General features: G+C 39.7%; 1 protein-coding gene and 1 long non-coding RNA gene across 2 annotated transcripts in view; one reads left to right on the top strand and one right to left on the bottom strand.

Annotated features, from left to right (window-relative positions):
* The window catches only part of LOC139034466 (uncharacterized), a 53002-nt gene extending 30715 nt beyond the window's left edge, over positions 1–22287 (top strand). The window contains exon 3 of the long non-coding RNA XR_011486999.1: positions 20770–22287. This is a non-coding gene — a long non-coding RNA (uncharacterized lncRNA). The remainder of the gene's footprint in view (positions 1–20769) is intronic.
* The window catches only part of ADGRV1 (adhesion G protein-coupled receptor V1), a 544484-nt gene that overhangs the window by 612 nt on the left and 518874 nt on the right, over positions 1–24998 (bottom strand). Inside the window, exons 88-89 of the mRNA XM_070465812.1 lie at positions 12019–12210; positions 9591–9768 (exon numbers count right to left, since the gene is read on the bottom strand). Coding sequence (XP_070321913.1) covers positions 9591–9768; positions 12019–12210 — 370 coding nt within the window. The remainder of the gene's footprint in view (positions 1–9590; positions 9769–12018; positions 12211–24998) is intronic.

Below are 24998 nucleotides of genomic sequence, written 5' to 3'. Positions count from 1 at the left end.
CCTCTTGGTAGTTTCCGTAAGTACAGATTAATTTCTAAAGACATGGATTTGTGTTCTCAATCGTGTTTTTCTGTGTCTACATGGTTGACAGGCATAACTTACTCCAAAGAACACCATTTCTTTTTTTTTTACTTTATTATTATTATTTTTTCCATTTATTTTTATTAGTTGGAGGCTAATTACTTTGCAATATTGTAGTGGTTTTTGCCATACATTGATATGAATCAGCCATGGATTTACATGTATTCCCCATCCCGATCCCCCCTCCTACCTCCCTCTCTACCCGGTCCCTTTGGGTCTTCCCAGTGCACCAGGCCCAAGCACTTGTCTCATGCACCCAACCTGGGCTGGAAAAGAACACCATTTCTTAATTGGGGGTTTATTAAAGTACAAAAGAAATCAGGCAAGTTAATTAGAATTTTTCGGCAGAGGGGGCAGGATTTGCTGTTTGAAAACATATATCCTCCAACCCTACATCTACTGAACCTAGCAGGTCCCTCAGCTGACACTCGGTGTGGGCAGGGCCCTGAGAAAACCATGCATTGACAACACATGGTATCGTATCAGCTTCCAGAAGACACTGGCTCTGAATGACTCAGATCTGATCCCAAGATAAAAATAATTATGTAACACAGTGCCAAAAACAGATCTGCATAGGAATCCCACAAAAGCTAGCTGTTGATTGCAGATAGCGCCCAGAATCTCTGTATTGAGGAAGTGCCACTATTTACTACTTTTTTCACAACTTGGAATAATTCAGAAAACCTGATAGAAGGCAAGACTAACACCTTGCTGCTTTCTTCTGTCATGTGTAAACACACAAACTCTCCCTCTCTCCTCTCTCTCTCACACACACACACACAGACAGAATAGGGATGTGGTCACAGGGTGTGCTGTTGGCTGAATCACCAGAGATTACAGCTCCCAGCCCCACCCCCTCTGCTGGGCACAAGACTGCAAACTAGAAGGAAAGTGAAAAACCAGTTGCCCGGGTAGCTCATACTTCCCTTTCTATCTGAGGTGTAGGAAGGGCAGTTTCGCAGAGCTGGTAGCTGTGGGAAGACAGTGGATTAGCTTCTTCTCAACCTATTTGGAGATGGAAGCAGGAGCCTGCTAAGGATCTCCTTCTAGCCAAACCCTCTCTCTTTGGGGTCTCTGCCCTTCCCACCCTCTCTCTTTAAAAGACTGCTGTTGAAACCCCACTGCCTGGCTTTGCTACTGTGACACCACACTGGGCTATCTTATCCTGTGGACTCTTTTCAAAGCTCTTCTGCTTTCTTTTGCGTCTCCTACTGCTGTTTGACCTCTGGCGGGCTTGTCTTGAGCCCAGCTTCAAGGCTGATCCATCTGACTCTGGCCTGGCTCTCTAGCCTAAATGTCTCACTAGAGCCACTGGTCACTCCCATTCCCCACCATGTCATTAATCAGAACTTCAGCCTAGAAGGCTCTTTCCCTGCCCCTCAACCCTTCTGCTTGGTTGCTTTCATTATTCCTATAAATATCAACTCAGGTAGCATCTCCTGTGCTACCCATGACAACATGATGATTCTCTTTAAAAATTCCTGTTCTTCCATTGCATTATGTCCCCCAGGTCACAGGACGGTGCTCAGCCACTGCGTGTATTCAGTAAATGTTGGTTGAGTACAGTAATAAATTATGCTCTGCATCTTAGTTCTTGAAAATGCCTCTTTAAATTTTATTACCAGTTCATCAGAATGTCCATCTGATCCATTCTGCATTCCACTGCCTTCTCAAGAACAAACATTGGTTCCTATTATAAACTGCATCAAGCCTGAAACTCTCTGCATTGTCTTTCAAGATATTAACCCAGCTGGACTTTACCAAATAGACATATTCCAGTCTTTGCCCACTGGAAAAGTTTTCTCAGTGTGATCAGTTCTCTAGACTAGTCCCTGTATGTGCCATGTTCATTTCAGTCAGAGTGTCTTCCTATCCGTCCTTCAAGGCCCATTTCCACATCCTTACACAAATACTTCTTTCACTATTCCTTCAAGCAGGGAGCTGAAGGATGCAATGTTAGAAAAGTCCTGGTTTATACCTAAAAAAAATTATTAATCACATTCCATCTACCATCTCAAATTGCCCTGATGTGGATGATAAATTGTATGGGAGTGCTCTATATTGGGTTGGCCAAAAAGTTTGGGTTTTTCCATATGTTGCAGGAAAACCAGAATGAACTTTTTGGCCAACCCGGTATAATGTACATGTAAGTCATGAAGCAAAACATGTGACAAACACCCATGAAGTCCTTCCTCAAGTTAAGAACTACAATATTACCAATGATAATGTGTTTTAAAAAATTTAATCAGTTGCCACAATTGAAAAATGAATGTTGTTGACAACAACAAAAAATCAGATATGGGATTTCTCTTTAAAAAACAGAAGACGAGGCAGCACTGGGCCTGTATTTCTGGACTGCATAAAACAACAACAATAAATACATGGGGTAGGCAGTGCCTTTTGGTTTGCTGCTGCTGTTATCAGTCTTGAATCCCTTATGGGGTTTGACTGCCCCTACATTTTAAGTAATATTTGAGTTTGCCAGACTGTTTTTGAAGGACAAAGGGCCCATGTTTCTCTGCCAGGGAAGCAGAGGAACTGCCCAACTTATAAAAGAAGAACCTCCCAGTGGATCAGTTGACACCCTGGCATTTTATTAAGTGGTGACTGAGGCCTTGAGGCCTAGAGCAGCTTGATCTGAGTAACTCAAGGGTTCAGTTGCCCAACATGGATCAACTCCAGAGAAACAGAAAGGACCTCAGCATTAGTACCAGGGAAAAGTGGGGCTTAATGAGCAGTCGAGCACCAACTCCCTCTGATTTCAAAGGTGGCCTGCTCTAATGCCATTGTGTGTGCTCGGTCACATCCGGCTCTTTGCGACCCCATGGACTGCAGTTCACCAGGCTTGGATCCAACTCCTTGTGACCCCATGGACTGCAGTTCACCAGGCTCCTCTGTCCGTTGGATTTTTTGGCAAGAATACTGGAGTGGGTTGTTTCCTCCCCCAAGGGATCTTCCCGACCCAGGGATCAAACCTGCGTCTCCCCACTGCAGGTGGATTCTTTACCATCGAGTCACCCGGGAAGCCCCTCTAAATGACACTAGGAACATATAAGCATCTGCCCAGCATGGCGGCAAAGCACGCTAGAAAGAAATTCGTGAACTGAGAGCCTGTTGAGCAGACTGTGAGGGTCGGGGTACACGGGGCTGAGAGGTTGAACGTGGGTGCAGCCGTACAAGCGACTGGTGTCGCCGGCTTGCCCCATAGCGTGGAGCCCTGGACGATGTCAGCAAGTTCCCCACACAGCCTCCCCTGAGTCACCGCATCTGTGTGATCCAGCTCCTCCTCCTCTTCAGTTTCCTCCCAGTTGACATAAATGCACAATACCGAAATCCTAATCCCTCGCCGAGACTCAGGACGGAACACATTCTCCCCACAAGTATAACATGGCAGAACTGGGAACACAGCCCAGGTTTCTTGTCTTTCTGTAATTCATTCAGTGGTCTAGGAAGGTATTTGGCAATAGGCATCCTGACATCCTGAAAAGTATTTTCGTGCTTAAAATTTAAGATAAAAATTTAGGAAAAATCCAGTACGTGTGATGATAGTAACTCTTCCTCTTGGTAGACTGAACAGGCAATGTCAAAGGAACTACAAGTAACAATTCACATTTATCGAGAGTCTCTCCTCAACATTTCAACATACTTTAGTTAGAAAGCATGACTAGTCCTGTTTCATAGACATAGAGATTGAGTGGGGATCAGAGGTGTTCACTGAGTTCATGTGAGTCCACGTCACATACAGGAAAATTACAGAATGAAGATATACAACTGGACTTCTGTTTTTAAATTTTACTTTGTTTTTGGCCATGCCATGCTGCTTGTGGGATCTTAATTCTCTGACCAGGGACTGAATCCAGGTCCATGGCAGTGAAAGCCCCTGACCACTGGACTGCCAGGGAAATCCCTATTTTTTTAAAAAACACATTTATTTATTTGGCTATGCTGGATATAAGTTGTGTCACGTGAGATTTTCAATCTTTGTTGCAGTATGTGGGATCTAGTCCCCTGACCAGGGATTGAATGTGGGCTCCCTGCATTAGAAGTACAGAGTCTTAGTCAGGACCAGCAGGGAAGTCCCTCCACCAACTGGACTTCTGACACCAAATGTAGGGTGTTGTCTTTTAATACATCCTATGGTCTCTCTCTCTCTTTTTTTTCCTATGGTCTCTTATATTAAAAAGCAGAGACATTGCTTTGTCAACAAAGGTCCGTCTGGTCAAGGCCATGGTTTTTCCAGTGGTCATGTATGGATGTGAGAATTGGATGGTGAAGAGGGCTGAGTGCTGAAGAATTGAGGCTTCTGAACTGTGGTGTTGGAGAAGACTCTTGAGAGTCCCTTGGACTGCAAGGATATCCAACCAGTCCATCCTAAAGGAGATCAGTTCTGGGCATTTATTGGAAGGACTGATGTTGAAGCTGAAACTCCAATACTTTGGCCACCTGATGTGAAGAGCTGACTCATTGGAAAAGACCCTGATGCTGGGAAAGATTGAGGGCAGGAGGAGAAGGGGACGAGAGAGGATGAGATGGTTGGATGGCATCACTGACTCAATGGACATGGGTTTGGGTAGACTCCAGGAGTTGGTGATGGACAGGGAGGCCTGGTGTGCTGCGGTTCATGGGGTCGCAAAGAGTTGGACATGACTGAGTGACTGAACTGAACTAATGGTCTCTTATGGGGACAGCTCTAACTGTGTGACTTCTTTGTCCCCCAGGTTTCAAGTGTTCACACATCTGTTTATAGAATACATTTCAAACTACTTGGCAGACATTCAGGCACCAGCCTACCTCACTATTTTCAAGAGTTACGCTGCAGCGAACACTCAGGTGTTACAGAACACATTATAAACATTTAAAACTGTTTTTAAGCATAACAACAGATAATTTATACCACATAAGGAATTTAAATTCTGCCAGACACTACAGTAGATTCTTCACATAGACAATCTCTAAACTTCATGAAAACTAACAATGAGAATTCTTATGTGATAAATGAGGAAACCGAAAGGTTGAGCTCCTTATTGAAAGTCATAGAAACAGAAGACTGAAGAACTAGGATTATAACACAAACATCTCTGAACTCAAAGCCCGTTCTTATTTTCTATCGCCTTTTGAAATGTGGCAATGATACAAAGGTCATATTCCTTCAATCTGCTTCTGAGGCAAAGAACTCAAAATCTTTTCAAATTCTATTTTTCCACTTTGATCTCCATCTAACTTTGTTTAGTACACTGGAGTGCCTAAGTTCTCGGAGTTAAATAAGTCATTGTAGTTTTATGTGATGCCTCTGAAAGAGAAATTTATTAATGGGTTCTTTGAGGAATTCTTGAATTTGGATCCTGATTCTGAATGTTTTCATTTGCGTTCAAGGACTTGGTATTTATCTTCTTCTGACTGAAAAAGAAATCATTTAAAGGTTTCCAGTAAGGAAACGTCTACCATGACATTAGTGTCATTGGTCTGAGGTAAAAGAAGGAAGCTAACGGACTAAGGAAGATGGGGAATCAGATTTGCCCCTCTGGGAGAAACCCCAGTGAAGAAACACCCTGTTTCAAAGCCCAATATGCTCCCAGCTTGACATTTTCTAGAATCTCGCCAGCTTTGGCTGACATAAAGATGACAGTAATCAAAACACTTCTCATTAGGGATGTAAACAGAGTACAAGCCCCTCCGTTCTGGACTCATGCTCTGCGTAGGCGGAGTCTGTTCTCGTTAGCTCAGCACCTTCTCCTCTTCCCTAAAACGCAGGCTGCTCCAGGGTGGTTGTTCTCTTTCTCCCAAAGTCCTGGCTGGAGACAATGAGGATACACTGGAAAGCTCTATTAATAACAAGACACCACTAGTTGAGAACTGAGTGTCTCATTTGCCTGTGAAGATTTCTTTTTTCTTCTTTATTTTGGTTGTGCAGTGTGGCATGCTGGGACCTTAGCTCCCCAAGCAGGGATCAAACCTGTACCCACTACAGTGGAAACTTGGCGTCTTATCCACTAGCCTGCCAGGAAAGCCCCGAGGCTGATGTATTTCGAGAACAACTAATTGAAAGATGCTATGTTCTCTTTTTAGAGTGAAATGTGAATTTCTCATACAGGGACAAATAATTTACTTTAAAAATGAAAATGGTCAATTGTGTTTTCTTTTTCTTTGTGTTCTTTTTTAAAAAATAAATTCAACATGGTTAAAATTCAAATGGAAAAACAAATCCATGACTGGTTTGGGGGCCAGGGCTTGTATTTTATACCAATCAAATGAATTTCAAACATAAAATATATTAAATTAGGACAAAACTCTGTGTTGTGAGTAGAATGGCAATACAAGTTGAAAGAGAAAAGAGAATGGTGTAAAATCTCCAACTGTAAAAAAAGTTTAATTGTATGTATTTGAAATAAAATGAATAACAGTGGGCATCAAATTGCTCTGGTACTTAAACCTTTAAACCAACCCTAAAATTTATAATACAATAGAAATGAAATTGTTTGATACTATTTAAACTCATGAATGACACCTTTAGATGCTTATTTAGATACATACAAACAGTAACACAGTTTTTCAAAGTTGTTTAGGGGTTCCAATGAGAAAGACTTGGAAGATCCATTGTTCCCAGTACTTGACTTTGAGTGGCCCACAGTTAAGGCGGATCTGAGATAGGTCAAGGTTTACAAACTCAAACATCACAGTTGCAAGGGAGGCTCGCATGAATCAGTGACACAGGGCTGGTGGGTGCTGGACAAACTAAAGAGCTCACGTCCTACTAGAAGGGCAGCCGTTACTCATCTCCAATCAAGCAATGCTGTGTTAGATTTTAAGCACTTTATTGGTAGACTTTTTTTTTTTTAATGAAGAAATTCTGGATTTTTATGGGATATCTCTACATTTAAAAATTTTGGCTCCAAAATATGTTAAAAGTGCAATGAGGTTCAAATAAAACTCCCGGTTAAGCCAAATGTGGCCTACGTGTCAACTGTGAATTCCACTGTGGATAGAGTGGCAGGTGGACTGCTCCTTTGATTTGACCATATTCTATGATGGAAAGCATCTATGGGGTGGTACTCGATTATTATAGTACCTTTTCTAAAAACAGAGGGAGCCAGTGTGAGAGACTGTTATTTTGGTCTTTTTAAGCATTTACTTCCTAAAAGAGTTTAGTGAACTCTAAGGAATGCTAAACTCAGTCTATAAGTAAGCAAGTCATTCCATGCATTCCTCAACAGAATGCATTTAATACTTGTTATATATATAGGACCCAGATCTAATTTAATTATGTTGTAGGAATTCACTTTATGCTTCCAGTGTCATAACAGCAACTGTCTGCATTGCAATGCCGGGAACATGATCTACCCTGAGAATTATTTGTAACCTGAAAGCCCCCTTTCAGTCCTAACTTGGATGAGCATTTTACACAGTTGCCCCTTCCTCCTTCATGGAACTCTTTTCTCTTTAGTTCTCGTGCCGACCTTGCTACAGCGTCCTTTGTAGGACCCTCTTCTATTCATTCTTAAGCCTAAGTATTATCCTGGATGTTCTTCTTGTTTCCTTTCCTTTCTCATGTCTTCCCTTCTTTCCTCTCCGTTTCCTTCCTCACCTCTTTCCATCTCATCTCTTAGCTTCCACTCTTCCAGAGTAAGCTCATTTCTCCCTATAGTTTCACATGTAACTCTGCACGATGCCATTCAAGATCATTACCTCCAACCTTGATCTCTCACCAAGGATCCCAACTTGAATATTTAAGAGCCACCAGGCTGAATGATCAAATGATCCAAGTCTGAACTCCCCAGTGTCCACTTGAGAGCAAATAAACAAGCGAATGCTCTATGTATGATTCCCCAGTCACCTAGGGGAGAAGCCTGAGTCTTTGCAGACTGTCTTTTCAGTGTTCCCTCTGCATTCCTCTTGTTCTTTTTCTTGTCACTTCCCAGATTTGAGGTTTAAACCATGTTTCTTGGGGCTATGTGAATTACCTCTCAGCTTTTCTGATTTGGCTTCTAAATTTATTCTTCAGACTTCCCTAATAGTTATTTTGCCTCAAAACCAGTGGGAATATGTTGTTTTTCTCCTCAAAAACCTCCATGGCTTACTGAGTTCTATAAAAACCCCACCCCTTAGCATGGCATCTGAAGAGTATTTTCCATCATGCAGAGTGTCAGTTAAGTGTTCTGCCTCCCCAAATGAATCTGTCGCTAAACATGTTCTGGAAGCCACAGGTGAATGAAGTCAGTTTCTTTAGGACTTTTTAGATCTGCTAAAATGCTCAACTGAATACTGAAACTCTGCAGTTTCCCAAGTTTCTGGTCAGGGGGCCCTTTTCACTGAGCATGTCTGTGAATATCCCAAACAGGGTGCCAGCTGAAACCCAGCTGAGGAACTACAGTGATTTATCAACAAAGCAGGTAAATTACTTTCTAGGCTTTTCTCCTGCTGCCCGACTTCACTCACTCCACTCCCCATCTCCTGCAGGCCACGCACCTGCAGCCTTGGGCTTTGGCTAATTCTATTCCCTCAGCCTGTAATGCCTTTTCTCTATGATTTACTTACGTAAACCCTACATATTCTTCAAGACACCATGGATCAGATTTTTTAAAAATTTTCCTTGAATCCTCAATAATTAATAATAACTCTTTCCACAACTTATCTTACTCTTCTTAATGTTTGTGTGAATGTCTATTCCACCAAGCAAACTCTTAAATTTCACCTTTCTTTCTTTTCTTCCTTCCTCCCTCCTTCCTTCTCTTTCTTTCTTTCTCTCTCTCATTCATTCATTCTCCAACAACATCTACAAAAGGTTTACCAACTGCCAAGCACTGATCTGAACACAAGACTATATATAATAGAATGTACTTTCAAATAACTGTTTCAATAAGTTCATCTGAGCACAGGCATATCTTCTTGCATGTTTGTACATCTGGAAATGTAAAAGTTCACTGAACTTTTGGTAGCAGTGACAGATCAGCATTTTTCTGAGGAAAAAAAGGAAAAGAAAGAAGTTGCATATTTGATTGGAAAACAACTCTCCATGGGGGTCACAGACTGGTGAAGCTGAATATATAGGAAGATCCAATGAAAGACTACATATGATGGCACTTTAAAAACTGTAGAACTGTACGAGAGACAAATTATGTTGCCTTTGAAAGTTTCTGCCTCAAAGCTACTCCAGAGGAAATTCTCTTTGGCAGGTGAGAGGCAAAACTCTCTCAGGGAGGTTGCTACCAGATTTTTACAGCGCTGAATTTATCTCAGTCGGTGTTCTATCTAGCAAGATTCCAGTGCACAGATATTTACATCGAGTTAAAATATGCCTTTTTCTTAGAAGCAAATTGTCAATTATTTTTAGGTTGTCTCATATTTGGTGCCAAGAACAGAATATCCTAGAATTCGGCTGGGATTAGGAATGGGTCATGGGAATCAGAACGCGCTCAGGGTGACACTGTACTTCTGAAACTTCATGGGAAGGAGATATAAATCATAGCATAGCAAGAGTGCTTCCTTCTAATGGGCTTTGTGGGTTCACATACCAGTTTTTAATGCAAATATCAAGTCATCAAACTCCTGGGACTCCTCATCGGCTATTAGTGACCCCTGGCCATATCCTCCAGAGGAAGGGAACGTGGCGCCATTTTGTGGGCTTGACTTTAAGTCCGGGCTGGCCTGACTGGCTTGCTGGAAGGATGCCCTCTCCCAGTCAGGTGGCACCTTTGGGGTTGGAAGAAAAGGAAACCATAATATGAGTACATATATATTTACCCTGAAATCTACATGAGCAATTTATCTCTAGATCTCATTACAAAGACCAAGTGAAAGGGCAGCTGAACTGTTTATAGACGTAAGACCTTTAATTTTACCTCTGTTCCTCAGAAAAGTGTGTCTTTTCATGAGCCAACCTAACCTGGTGACACTAAACAATTCCTCTATGAGAATTACTTGTAGATTTCTAGGCTGTCATGTGTGGAAAAAGAGAAGTATTTTTTAACCCAATGCATACATTAATTGTTTTTCACAGAATATGTGCAAAAAAAAAAAAAGCTGTTAAAAGTATAAGAACTGGAAAAGAACTCTGCTAATCTTTAAGATAAAACATAGAATTTTAAATAGAGTAGCTATCTATGAGGATATACTGAATTGAAAAGAAAAGCTCTTTGATAGAATTCTAAAGTCCTCCTTTTTAAAATTTAAATGATGAAAAAGATAGTTCTATCTTGAAGTGAGTAAATATATTTGCTTCCTTTTTGGTTACTGCTTAAAAAAAAAAAATCCCTTAATCCTTCCTTTCCTAATGCTTTCCCTTCTCTGCGCGGCTTTCCAGAACGTCTCTGCCAGGCCCTCGCTGACAGTTGGAGCAAGGCCAATTCCAAGCTTCTGAGGAATGCAGGGGGCACTTGAGGGTGTGGCTTTGTGCTACCCCCGCAATGAACATTCAAGCAGCGGCCCAGGCCAGGAACTGGACCGTCACAGCTGCTGCCTCCCAATACAAGGTTCTCCGAGGGACTGAGGATGCCTTGCAACTGAGGAAAGTGATCTGAGGGAGGGATAAGTCAATCTGAGAGAAGAGGAAACCTTAAAAAATTCCCTGAAGCAGCGGAACATCTGGACTAGCACTGTTCAGTACAGTGATGGTTCAGTATGGCTTGGTGGAGCCCTGAGAGGCCACAGATGTTTTACATCTTTACTTTCCATTATGATGGCTACTGAGCACTTGGATGCGGCCAGGGTGATGGATGAATTGAATTTTTACTGTTACTTAAATTTGGCTAGTTTAAGCAGTCACACATGGCTAATAGCTAATGTATTGTATAGTTCAGATCTAGACAGATCTAAACTGGGTAACCAATCAAAGAGAAAAAAAAATTCTTTTTAAAGATTTACTCCTGCACTGTTGATCCTGGCAATATTTGTTTCTATTGTTATCAGCTGTGACGTGAAACTAATTCAGTTTTAAGAACTTTTGGGATACAGAAATGGTACTAAACATCTAAGGGTACTAAACATATATCCCAGTCTTTAAATATGATACTTTATTTGTGATCACTTACCTTAATTTTCACCTAACATGAATAAAATTACTTCCAAAATTAACACAGAAGACAACAAAACATATCATTGAACAGGCAGATTATCTATTTATCTACCGACCTATCTATTATCTGTTTTCTTTTCAGATACACGCACTTTGATTTCTTGATTTTTTTCAGGACACAAACACAAATACTGTTTCCCTTGGCTCTTTAATATAGAGACACTGATAAAAGCTCTGTAAGGAATGGTAGGCAGGCACATCTTAGGCACTGCAGAAATTGTCAGGGGAACCCTCCTGACCATGTCTTTCTGGACAAATAACTTCAGGTATGTTTTAAAATACGAGCAGGGCTGCCAGTGCTATGGCTGACACTATTGATGGGTTGGTGGCAATGTGATTTGGACACAGAAACCCAAAATGATGTGGTCAGAAAACAGTGGCAGGTTTGTTTGTCTGCTGGGATTCGAACGGTGAATTGGGATGGGCAAAGAAAGGAAGAGAGCCGTGAAAATATTTTCAGGAAGGAGCAGTATTTAAAACACCAATTCTGAAGCAGATTTAGCCACTGCAAGGACAGAGGAGCCCAGCGGGCTGCAGTCCATGGGGTCGTAAAGAGTCAGACACAACTGAGTAACTACATGCAATGGTCAAATTAGGAAGCTTTTGAAGAAAGAAATGACAAATTACGTGCTGACTTTCCAGTACAAACCACTGGTGAGTAGGGCTCAAAAAGCACAGAGGAAAAAGAATTAGATAACAGACATGATACCACAGTAAGCGCAGCAAATACCAGAGATCAGAGAACATCAGCAGGAAAACGACCTGAAAGTTAGGTGGCACCATTTAACTTGTACTCTATAAAATGGAAAGGTCGTGTCTGAGACAGACAGACAGACAGAAGGAGAAGGAAAAAGGGCAAGGGGAGGCACCTCCTCCATAGCACTGATAAGATTCTGGGTGGACTTGCTGATCTCGCCCCCAGCAGCAGGCATTCCACTCCCGGGGGTGAAGAAGGCGGTGCTAGGTCCTGGGTGCCCATTCATTTCCACTGTGTAGCTGGCCTTCATAGGGCAGCACGTCTGGTTGTGTAGAATGAAATAAACCACAAAAACGTAAAGTCCCTGCAAAAGAAGAGAATACTAGCATGTTAAAGGGAAGCCTGCTACCGCAGCTAAAGAATAAACATGATTGCAAGCATAGCTGCCTTTCTACAAGTGTTCTCCAAATTCTCCCCAAAGCCGGGAATGACAGAAAGTGTTTGAAGCAGGACGTCGCTGCAAATTTCTGAATGGCACAAAGGTTCTTCAATGTCATTTGAGAAAACTGCTAACTAGACAATTTTTTCTTAGTTAAAAAATCAGAACTCTGAAATCTAGCTCTACTAATATGTGAATACAGACCTGCAGAGAAATGTGTCTGTCAGATTCACTGTGTACATTTTGTTTTACAGGACAATCTCTTGCCTTTGAAAAAATTACTGTTGTTTTTTTTTCCGCACCTATTGCATTCTTTTTTTATTTTTTTCTCAGCAAAATGGTGAGTAATGCTCCAGCCACCTTAGAGACTGAGGCAAAGGCAGGACTAATTAAGCCTTCTGCTTTTGTTCATCTATCTCACCTACTTATCTCAGTTGGAAATAAAATCACTGCCTAGGGATTCAGTATGGATTGCTTAATACTTAGCATGCTTCTCAGCGAACATCACATGAGGATGACAAAGCTATCTTATGCCTTCTTAAACATCTGCTGGCCCTTTAAATTCTCTTGCAATGTAGTCAAACTGGACAATTGCTCTGCTTCCGTCACAGGGAGCAACTCACATTTTGCAATTGTGTTTCAGACATTGCCTACACTGGCTTTCCTTCATGATTTCTACAAGGGGTCTACTGTATACTTCTAATCGTGCTTCCATAAAGCTTGGTAATTTTGACCTTTACACGCGGCCAATAAAATAAGTTAAATTGTGCCTTTTGTGTCTATTAATACTGATGTTTAAGTTTTGGAAGCAAATAAGAATCTCCTTAGTTACTAAAATTCTTATATTAATCCATAAAAATGAAAGTAAGACACACAGCCTGTTAAAGAAAAAAAAAAGGAGTTAATGTCAAAACTTTATAAAACACAAGCAAGTATGGTCAGTTTTGAGGTCTGCATTCTCCCATGGCCCCTAATATTTCTGGCAGTGTAGAAGCAGGAAAGCAAACAATATTGTGGACTTAAGACTTGTACCTGCTGGAATAAATAGTAAAAAGTCTATTAGAAAATCCTCAAAGCACAAGAATTACAACTAACTTTTAATGGAAAATGAAATTAGAGGACAGTCTGAAAGGTAGGAATACTAGTATTTGATCTCTGTTGCCATTTCTGGAATATTGTTATAAATTAGGATTTTCTCCTCTTTGTACTGAAATAACCCCATCCTGAGTTGGCATCCAGTCTATATAATTAATAACTGTTTTGAAATCAGTGGTTTATCTGCTAAAATATTTTAAAATGCAATTACTCTAACCATAATACAAAATTAGTAACTGAAACATTAATTTCCTTTTGAATTGGGCTTGTTTTGTTTTTTTGGAAACAACATTAATATTCTAAATTATGTAGGGTAAGCAAATTAGTTTCACGTGCAAATGATGTTATGCACATTAGCAGAAACAAATCTTCCTGAAAACACACATGTCCAACATTTTTCCTGTACAAGTAATTTTTCACATGGGTATGAGTTAACTATATTGGCCACAGCAATAGACAAAACAGGAAAAAAATTAAACTGTCAGCCTTGAAAACTGTGAGAATGTCACTGATTTATTTCAGGGTTTCTCTAAGTGTGACTAAGTGATGGGGTAAAAGCTAGATTGGGAAAAAAAAGTCCTAAAAATTCATCTCCAAGGACCCATTTGTTAAAACAGCACATTCTCTCTTGTTTGTTTTTATATCAAGCCTTTTGTGCTTCAGAGGAGGAACTATCTGAAAATAACTTGCATGTGAAAACTGCATACGCTGTTTTTTTTTTTTCTTAAAAGCGTATTTACATATATAGTAAAACTCTGAACCTTTTAGAGTATAACTTGCATGTGAAAACTGCATACGCTGTTTTTTTTTTCTTAAAAGCATATTTACATATACAGTAAATACTCTGAACCTTTTAGAGTATAACTTGCATGTGAAAACTGCATATGCTGTGTTATTTTTTTCTTAAAAGTGTATTTGCATATACAATAAATACTCTGAACCTTTTAGATGTGTATCAGGAAATATAAACACTTTCAAAATGGAAAGAAAATAATGTTTAAATGCAGATTGTATGACAATTGCCTGTGTCCAATCCAGGCTGGGCAAATACAGAAAAAGGACTTTCATTATCCAAAGTACTCAGCTGTGGAGGTTTCTGACCTCAGAGTAAAAACAAGTCCCTATTTCAAAAGCTGTATGTTAAATCTCAGGTTCTCCTTTGAATGCGTGTGTGTGCGCGCATGCGTGAGCTCAGCTGCTCATCATGTCTGACTCTTTGTGACCCCATGGACTGCAGCCTGCCAGGCCCCTCTGTCCATAGAATTCTCCAGGCAAGAATACTGGAGTGGGTTGCCATTTCCTACTCCGGGGGATCTTCCCAATCGAGGGATTGAACCTGCGTCTCCTGCATTTCCTGCATCGGCAGGTAGATTCCTCACCCCTGCGCTGTATGGTGTGCTGTGAAAGAATTTTATGAGAGCATCTAGAATCTCAGATACTCAATCCAACGTGTTGACTACCCCTATGTGCACTGCCAGGCAATGAGATGCAAGGATAGAACATTTGGCTCCTACTCCAAGTTGCTAACAAAGACAATATCCTACCAAATAATAGGTTAACTGTTTCTGAAGCAGGATATATATAATAATTCATCTGTCCTTCCTAGTCTTTATTTAGTGAAAGCTTACAGAGAAGGAGATTCTTTCTGTGTGTTGCTATTTTGATTCTTTTACTGGATTTCCTACGACAATGATGAAAAAATGCTTTCAAAAATCTTTAGTTGGATTATATCTGGATTGACCCTCTCTGAATTTATTTTGATGCAGGAATTTAAACTTATTAGCAAGTGCTCAGTGAGACACAAAGGAGATCGTAATGATCTGAAGCAGCAGTCTCCAACCTTTCTGGCACCAGAGACCAGTTTTGTGGAAGACAATTTTTCCACAGACTGGGGCCAGGGGGATGGTTTGGGGATGATTCAAGTGAATTACATTTATTGTGCATTCATTCCTATAATTACTACATCAGCTCCACCTTTGATTATTAGGCATTCGATCCTGAAGGTTAGGGACCCCTGCTCTAAAGGAGTTAATAAATACTCTTAACATCATCAGGGAGCAAAGAAGTACAGGAGATTTTGGCTGCTTATCTCAGGAATTTATGTTGGTTCCACATGAGATGGGAAAGAATCAACACTGCCATTTAACAAATTCACCCAAGAAGCAGTGACAGAGAAGTGGGGAACAGGAAGTTGACCTAGCTGCTTGTCTCCGAAGGAAGTGAAGTCTCAGGGTTTCATGCTGGTTCAGAGACCTCATCTAGGTGTCCCCTCTGAGGACTAAGATGCAGCCCTCAGTTAAGAACAGGCAAGCTTTTTAAGGCTTGTAGAGGTCACAGAGGAGGGCTTCCCTGGTGGCTCAGTGGTAAAGAAAAGGCAGGAGACATGGGTTCGATCCCTGATCCAGGAAGATCCCACATGTCGCGGAGCATCTAAGTCTGTGTGCCACAACTACTGAGACTGCTCCAGGGCCCAGGAGAGACAACTACTGAAGCCGGCGTGCACTAGAGCCCGTGCTCCACAAAAAGGGAAGCCACTGCAATGGGAAGCCCGGGTCCCACAACCAGAGAAAGGCCCTCACAGCGACAAAGGCCCAGCACCGCCAAAAACAAACAAACAAATGGGGGAAGACAAAGATCTCAGGAGGGTAACACCGGGTATCAAGGCATAACTAAAGGCGTGCTGTCTTAGTCAGCAGTCCTTTTTGTCTCTGCCTTTCTCATCCCATAATTTCTTCAGGTTACAGAAAAAGTGGTTAGATGGCCAAGAGGCATGTGAAAAGATGCTCAACATTGCTCATTATTGGAGAAATACAAATCAAACCTACAATGAGGTACCACCTAACACCAGCCACAATGGCATCATCAAAAAATCTACAAACAATAAATGCTGGAGAGGGTGTGGAGAAAAGGGAACCCTCTTACACTGTTGGTGAGAATGTAAATTGTAAAGACCAGTGCGGAGGCTGCTTAAAAAGCTAAACATAGAACTGCCATATGACCCAGCAATCCACTACTGGGCATGTACCCGGAGAACACCGTAACTCAAAACAGACATATGTATCCCAGTCTTCACTGTAGCACTATTTACAACAGCCAGGACAGGAAGGCAACCTAGATGTCTGTTGCCCGATGAATGGATAAAGACAATGTGGTACATATATGCAATGGAATATTACTCGGCCATAAAAAGGAACAGAACTGAGTCAGCTGAAGTGATGAGCATGAAACTAGAGCCTGTCACACAGAGTGAAGTAAGCAAGAAAGAGAAAAACAAATGTTGTATACTCACACATATGTATGAAATCTAGAAAAGTGGTACTGAGGGCAGGAATGGAGGTGCAGACATAGGGAACAGGCTTTCGGACACAGCGTGCTGGGGAAGGAGAGGGTGGGATGAAATGAGAGAATAGCATTGACATATACATACTGCAATGAGTAAAATATGAATAGATAGTGGGAAGCCGCTGTGTATAGCATTGGGAGCTCGGCTTTGTTCTCTGTGATGACCTAGAGGAGTGGGATAGGAGGGTGGGAGGGAGGATCAGAAGGGAGGGCATATATGTATATAATGTCTGATTCATGAGGTTATACAGCAGAAACTAACACAACATTGTAAAGCAATTATATTCCAATAAAACAGAGAAAATCAAATACATTAAATGAACCAACCCACTTAACAGCTGCCCAAGCTCATACCTTTAATTTTATTTGTCTCGAAACAATGTGACACATAAGTTCATTATCTTGTCTGTGTTCTGAATGCTGGCCTGCACGCACAGCCAGTTGGAGTGAGTGTGACAAACCCCATGCTACGTCCTCCAGCTGTGAGCGTGGACACACCCACACAGCAAGAGGTCTCAGCAAGCCTGAGCTAAATGCGTCCCGCATCCTGACATACTGGTTCCATGTGACCTCTATTTCTAATATTTATTTTAGTTTCTGGCAAAAAGCTATTATATATGATGAAAATATACCAGTGACAGTACCTAGCAAGCCTTTAAAACACAAAGAGCTGAATCAGTCTACATATTAAAAAATAGGGCTTTTCTGGTGGCTCAGATAGTAAAGACTCCTCCTGCAATATTAAATTATTATTTATATTAATTTTATACTATGAAATACATATTTATATTAAAATGTAAAGTTTATAAAATACATATTTATATTAAAATATAAATTTTATAAAATACATGTTTTATTAGAAAATTTTGTAAATATGTATTTTATATAATTTATATAAATTTATATACATATAAATTTATATTTTATACATTTTATAAATACAAATTTTATATACAGCACTTAAATATTTGAGGAATAAAAAGCTGGACACCTATAAGCAATGAAAGATTGGTCTTACAGACACCACAGATCTCATGGATGTCATGAGAGTTGATGAACAACTGAGCTATCAGTAGCTGGAACTGATTATGGATGAGGCATATCATGACTCAGAGCATTTGAAAATAAAGGAAGAGGTTTGGCTAACATAAAATTCCAGTGGATTAAGATGAAAAAAAGACCGATTAAAGGAATAAAAGAAGCTAATCGGTAAGAAAAATACTCAAGAATTGGTAATTACTATCCGTGAAACAGGGAATGCATATGAATGTAACTGAAGATGAATGAAAACATATAATATTAACACAAGAAAAGGTTCCTGGGAAAAAACCAAAACCTTAATCCACAGATTGAAAGTATTAACTATAATACCATGTACCAGGGAAATTTTGATATAGATTCCTTGATACCACATCATAGCCTTACTAGGTGTTAAACTTTGAGAGATTCCACCAGAAAACAAAATTTAGGCTGCCTTCAGTCTTCTTTACATCAACTTTTAGTGTTAAAAGATAACGAAGCAATATTTATTTAGTTCTGTGTGAGAAAGAATATAATATTCAGAATATAATATTCAAGGATATTATATTCAGCCAATATAGTATTTGAAATTATCAAATATAAAGACAATGCTGGGAATGCAGCATTCATAAATTTTCTTGGGTAAAAAACTTAAAAGCCTAACTACATGATAATAAAATATGACAAATAAAGAGAGGAACTGTACATACAAATGAAAAAACAGAATTCAGTAATGATGATGGCAAAAGGATCATGTAAAAGGTACTACCATCTATGCATTTAGATACTGGAATAATCTTAAAACTATGAGAATTATATTTATAGATTCAAATGTAAATGTTAAGCCTAGACAATGTAAAACATATAATATTAACCCCATATATATACATATGCATATATATATATATATATATATAAACCCTATATGTGTGTATGTGTGTGTGTATGTGTATATATACACACACACCTAATGTTGGGAAAAGTGAAATGGGAGGAGACCTGAGTATTGATGACTATATCATCTTTTACAGTATGTAGTCAGTTGATACTATAAAATTGAAGTACCTAGGTTATAAAAAACAGTGATTCCAATCCTTTACTGTATTTATAATTTCTTGACTTAAGAGAGACCTTTTATCTCTTGTGATGATTAGAATATATTTTGTGGTATAGAAGCATTTTTTGATATTTAACAATTATTTCTCTCCCATTTTAGCTTTTCTCAAGACAAATTCAAATAAATTGAAATTAAATTTTGTGTATTATAGAAACCATAATATGGTCACATATTTAAAACATTTATAAGTAGGCATCTAATATTTAGTATGTCTAGAAAGATATCTGAAATGATGTTCAGACATGAACATCATTATTTTATTTTAAATGTGATATTTACTTTAAAATAGTCAACAGTCTTTGTGACAAAATGACATAGATATACATAAAGTAGGAATGATTTGTTAACTAAACCTTTATATGTAATGACTTATTTGCTCTTACCAGTGTTCTCCATTAATTTTCATAGTATTAGATTTCTCTCCTATCATTTCCCTTTCCCTTCAATCTGTATAACTTCTTTTTAGCATTTCTTGACGCTCAGATTTTTAGGAAATAAATTCCTTCAGCTTTTGCCTGAAAGTGTTTTCATTGTACCTTCCTATTAGAGGGATATTGTCACTGGATATAGATTTGGAGGTTAACAGTTTCGTGTGTTTTGTTTGTTACAGGACTTAAGAGGTCATTCCATTGTCTTCTGGTTTCCAGTTTCTGATGAGAACCGTATTAACTTCTATAATGATTTTCTTGAATACAATGTTCCCTTCACTTCCCCAAGCTGCCCTCACAATCTGCTATTTAGATTCTCAAGAGTTTGACTGTGATATGCCTAGGGATACTTTTCTTTGCTTGGGATTCTCGAGGCAATTTGGATCTGTGCTTTGCACTAATAAACTTGGAAAATTCCTGGGCATCATAATAGTCACTTATTATTTATGAAGATTACTTATGGATGAAATTTTAAGTGACTTTAAAAGTTTTTAATCTTTATATTTTTATTATTTATATTCCTATAATAAATCTTTATCATTTTTCTAAAAATAATGATTAAAAAATAGTCTAAGCAAATTTGTCAATATATTAGTAGTGATCAAGTCTACATAAAGGGTACATAGACATAGGACCATTTATTAATACTGCTTTTTTTTTCTGTTTTTAAAACTTTGGAGCACAACAATATTAAAATAATAGGAATAACGGTTTTGGAGACCTAAGGGAAATGTGCAATTTCGAAATCTCCAGGTATATGTTAATTCTGTTATTTAAAACAGTTAAGAAACAGGCAGTGCAGTCCTACAAGGGGCCTAATCAAAACCACCTATCTTTTGGCTAGCCTAAGAAAGAGCACAGAACAATGCAGGATAAGAACTTAGAAGTATGAAATCTTCACTAAAATTAGGCTATATTTTTTCAACTCAAAAACTACAAATTTGGGATTACAAAAAAAGAGTTATCTTTGATTCAATGGTCACCTCCTAGAAAGCAAGACATTATATCCAGTTAGTTCACTGATGTATGTTTTGGTTCACAGTAAGGTCCTTGGCACCCAGAAGGAACTTAAGAAAATACTTGTTAACTAAGAGATTCTGGCTTTTAATCTTCATTAGTGGCAGAGAGGAGGCTGGGGTGGGGACAGGCAGGTGTCGGTTCTAAGTCCTCTAATTTTCTCACTACAGTTGGGTAATTTGGGAGTTGCTCAATAAAAATTTGCTTTGGCCCAGTCTTTGTGCTTCTCACATTACGTGTGCCAAGACCCTCTCCCGGGAGAATGAACACCCACTGATGGCTGGTCTCTGCTCTCTGGGCCTGTGCCCCTCTGGTGGTGGGCTGGCTTGGCGCTGAACCTCCGGGTGACTTCCTGACTGTGTCTGGCTTCTCTGCTGGGCCTGAGTTTGCATATTGCTGCTGCCTTTTCTTGTGACTACTTCTTAAAGGGCTTCACAGCTTCTGCTTTTGCTCTCCCCTTGCCAGACACCCCTGTGAAGTCTCCGTGAGTTCTTGCTTCTGGCGTCACACGGAGCTGCTGACCTACTGCTGTTTTGTATCACCAAGTGACTTAGCGGCAGAGACAATGGATTTAGAACCAACGACAGAAGTGAAAGACCAATACTGTATTCATGCATCTGTACATTTTCTTCAGGTGTGAGAAAACTAGGAATTTCATCTTTCTTGATTCACAGTTTTTCAACAACTCTTTTTCCCAGTTTAACTTGCTTTTGTTAATGTTCTTATTTACAATAAGATTCTTCAATCTAATGTGTGCATTAAATATACAGAGAAAAGGAAAATAAGTGAGTCATCTTGATGGCCACCGACTCTCAGTGCAATTGAAACATTTAGAATGCTTTGGGAACAATTATCACCCAAACGCTCCTAAAAATATTTGGATGGGATCAGTAATTACCTAGTGTTCACCATGGGTTATGTCAAGTTCTTCTAAAATTCCTTACTAATTTAAGGGCCACTATTCAGAACAAAGAGAGTCAATGGAAGTTCAGTTAGCTTAGTCTGCTGGCTTCAGAGATGTCTGTAACTAAAATATCTGGGTAGCATGGCTTCATTTTCAAGGCTGAGGCTTAGACTGATGTCTACTCTAAATTTTGTAAATCCTAGGAGCAATAATTCTGGTTTTTTTTTTTAACCAGAAATATCCAGATTATAGACAAGATACCTTTTGTTTTACACAACTAAAGTTTCTATCTGCAGTTTAAGAAGCTTTTTCTCTGTGTCACTTATGGGCAGGAGAAACATTTGGTCAGTCTTTTTTGAGATGGGTACTCATGAATCAAAACACAATTATTTGGTTATGCCTCAGCAATTTCATCTCCAGATGGCATGGGCCCCATTCCTTCAGTTTTTCCTCTTGAACCTTGTCCTGCAGGACTTTATCGCAGAGACTCTCAATGTTCTTTCTGCTTCTGTTAAGTTTCAAAGCATGGCATGCTAATCAGTTGTGATACTACTTATCAGGAGCCAGACTATTTCTGACAAGATAGAAGGAACTGAAAATTAAAGTTGTTTTTTTTCTGTAAAGTTGCAACAAGACAAACCCCTGACCCCACCAGCACCCTGTTGTGAGAGTTCCCAGATAAGAACATGTTCAGAAACACATACTGAGTTGGGTGGTATGACTGAGGACAGACAAGGCTGAAAGTGATCATAAGAGAACCAAGATGGAACTCAAGAGTGGAGGAGAGGTTTGAAATCGGAGGGTAATTTTTAAAAGTTTTAATAGAAAGTGGAGAAGAGATTCAAGTTGGATTAAGTTTTGAATATGAAAAATAGTTTTAACTGAAAGTACAAAAATTGCCAAACTGTACATGACTATTTAAACATCGTTATAAGAACTTTAAAACACAGTTTGAAATAGTTTTTGGTTTACTTTGAGAAATCTCTGCAATATGAACTGGAAATACTCAGAACTGTAGACTAAAATACTATTATTATTATTAATAATAACAATGACAATAATAAAATAGTTAAAGTGAATTGTTTCCTTGTCTCTGGGGTGGTTTTTCTATGCAGAACAGATTATGCAAAAGTTTCCTATTATTAATAGTCTTGTTTAACAGTAAAGTCTGTAGCATGTCCAGCAAAATCAGCCCATTTGTACACTTACAGCAAATCACACACATGGCAAATCACCAAGATGAACACTTTAAATATCTTACAATTTTATTTGTCAATTATACCTAAACAAAGCTGAAAAAAGCCTATAATAACGAATGGGACAAATCACTGATACACGTAACATGAATGAATCTCAAAATCAGCATGCTGGGTAAAAAAATCAGTCATAAAGAGGTGCCCACTGTATGATTCTATTTATACAAAATTCTAGAAACCACTGATTATTACACAGTGACAGAAAGCAGATCAGTGGCTCCCCTGGCTATGGGAGCAAAAGGAAGGATGGTCTACAGGGCGGCCTGGGGAATCTTTGGGGGGAGATGGAAATGTTCTCTGTTTTGACTGTGGTTTCAGGAGTGTGTAACCACGTGGTTTTTTAAAGGCTGAAGAGCAAAATAGGGTTTTGAATTTGCTGTTTTAATAAAGTGAACACTAATCTTTTAAACCAAGGGGTCAGCAAACTTTTCCTGAAGGCAGTCACATAGTAAATATTTTAGACTTAGGAGGGCACATGGTCTCTGTTGAAACTACACTGAAATTTGTTTCAGACAATTTTTCCCATGTCATAAAATATTATTTTCCTTTCTATTTTTCCTAACATTTATAAATGAAAAAGCCACCCTTAAAGAGGACTTCCCTGGTGGCACAGTGGATAAGAATTTGCCTGCCAATGCAGGGGATACCAATTCAACCCCTGATCTGGGGAGATTTCACATGCCATGGAGCAATTAAGCCTGTGTGCTACAACTACTGAGCCAGCGCTGGAGCCCAGAAGCTGAACTACTGAAGCCTGAACGTTCTAGAGCCTGTGCTCCACAACAAAAGAAGCCACTGCAATGAGAAGCCCAAGCACTGCAATGAAGAGTAATCCCTATTTGCTGCAGTTATGACCAACCTAGATAAGCAGAGACATTACTTTGCCAACAAAGTCCGTCTAGTCAAAGCTATGGTTTTTCCAGTGGTCATGTATGGATGTGAGAGCTAGACTATAAAGAAAGCTGAGTGCAGAAGAACTGATGCTAAAAGAACTGTGGTGTTGGAGAAGACTCTTGAAAGTCCCTTGGACTGCAAGGAGATCCAACCAGTCCATCCTAAAGGAAATCACTCCTGAATATTCATTGGGAAGGACTGATGCTCAAGCTGAAACTTCAATACTTTGGCCACCTGATGTGAAGAGCTGACTCATTTGAAAAGACCCTGATGCTGGGAAAGGCGGGAGGAGAAGGGGATGACAGAGGATGAGATGGTTGGATGGTATCACCAACTCAATGGACATGAGTTTGGGTAAATTCCAGGAGTTGGTGATGGACAGGGAGGCCTGGCGTGCTGCAGTCCATGGGGTCACAAAGAGTCGGACACGACTGAGTGACTGAACTGAACTGAGAGAAAGCCCACGCAGCAACGGACACCTAGCGTGGCCAAAAATTAAAAACAAACAAAAAACACGGTAAGAACTTTTCAACACAGTTTCTGGTCAGAATCCTTTAGATCGCCTTTTCAGCAGTCCTCCAAAATTTAGCATTCAGGTATTTGTTACCAACTCTGTGGATTCATTTTAATTGTTTGGACAGTGATAGGTGACCAAAGAACAGGGTTGATGACGATGAAAAGGGAAAACTGACTTAGAGCCCACAAAAGTAAGAGAAGAAAGAGAAGGGATCATTCTGCTGTGGAAACTAAATGAAATATCATCCATGTTGATGTGAAAATAAGTACAATCATTGTAAGTACTTGACAGGGGTCAGGAAAGAAGACCAAGTTAGAGACTGAAGTGCAGAAATAGCTGCGTGGTGGTAAAGGCTGAAGCCACGATGGGTGTATGATTTGTTTTTTAAGGAAGACACTGAATGTAGAGGAAATGCTGAGCGCTTAGGACTCAGCACAGCTGCAGGACATGAACAGGAAGAATCACTTTAGTAAACAAAGAACTACCGACTGGTCAGGCAGGTCAGATGAGAGGACAGCCACAACTGACTACACTCGGGACCCCAGGAGAAGACTCAGCTCCAGGAGGGTGAGGGGGTCCACATCACTCTAAACACATGTTAAGAAGACGTGAAAAGAGCCATTTTCTCACTGCAGATGCAACCATTATCTGGGAAAAACACAAGCAGATCATTCCCTATCCTAAGAGGACTTGTCCCTTGATAGCACTATATATTATATATTTCAGTCTATTGTCATCCCATCCAGAGAGTAGTAAGAAGAGATTTAAATACCTAATACACAGAGTTGTCAAGAAAAAGGGTACCCTGAGGTTAGGAATGATCTGACTCATGACACGAGATCAGCCAGTTTGATAACTACGTGCTGACACTGGATGGGAGTTTTCTTCCCTCCACTTCACCCACTTCATTCATTATTATTCTCATTCAGAGCAAAAGACTGCAGAGCACAGAGTTTAATATCTTTAAACTGTGAATTTCAGGCGTTCCATCTGAAGATACTGAATGAATGTTGACAATTTCACATTTGCTACAATGGGTGTTTCTTCCTGCCAATTTTAGGTCACCTCTGATACCGAGGTCCCTTTGGGAGATGCCCAGTTTTTGTACTTTTGACTTATTCCT

The sequence above is a fragment of the Odocoileus virginianus genome, chromosome 3, assembly GCF_023699985.2.
Source record: "Odocoileus virginianus isolate 20LAN1187 ecotype Illinois chromosome 3, Ovbor_1.2, whole genome shotgun sequence".
NCBI lineage: Eukaryota > Metazoa > Chordata > Mammalia > Artiodactyla > Cervidae > Odocoileus > Odocoileus virginianus.
Note: the sequence above shows the minus strand (reverse complement) of the source record. Positions and strands in the feature narration are given on the sequence as shown.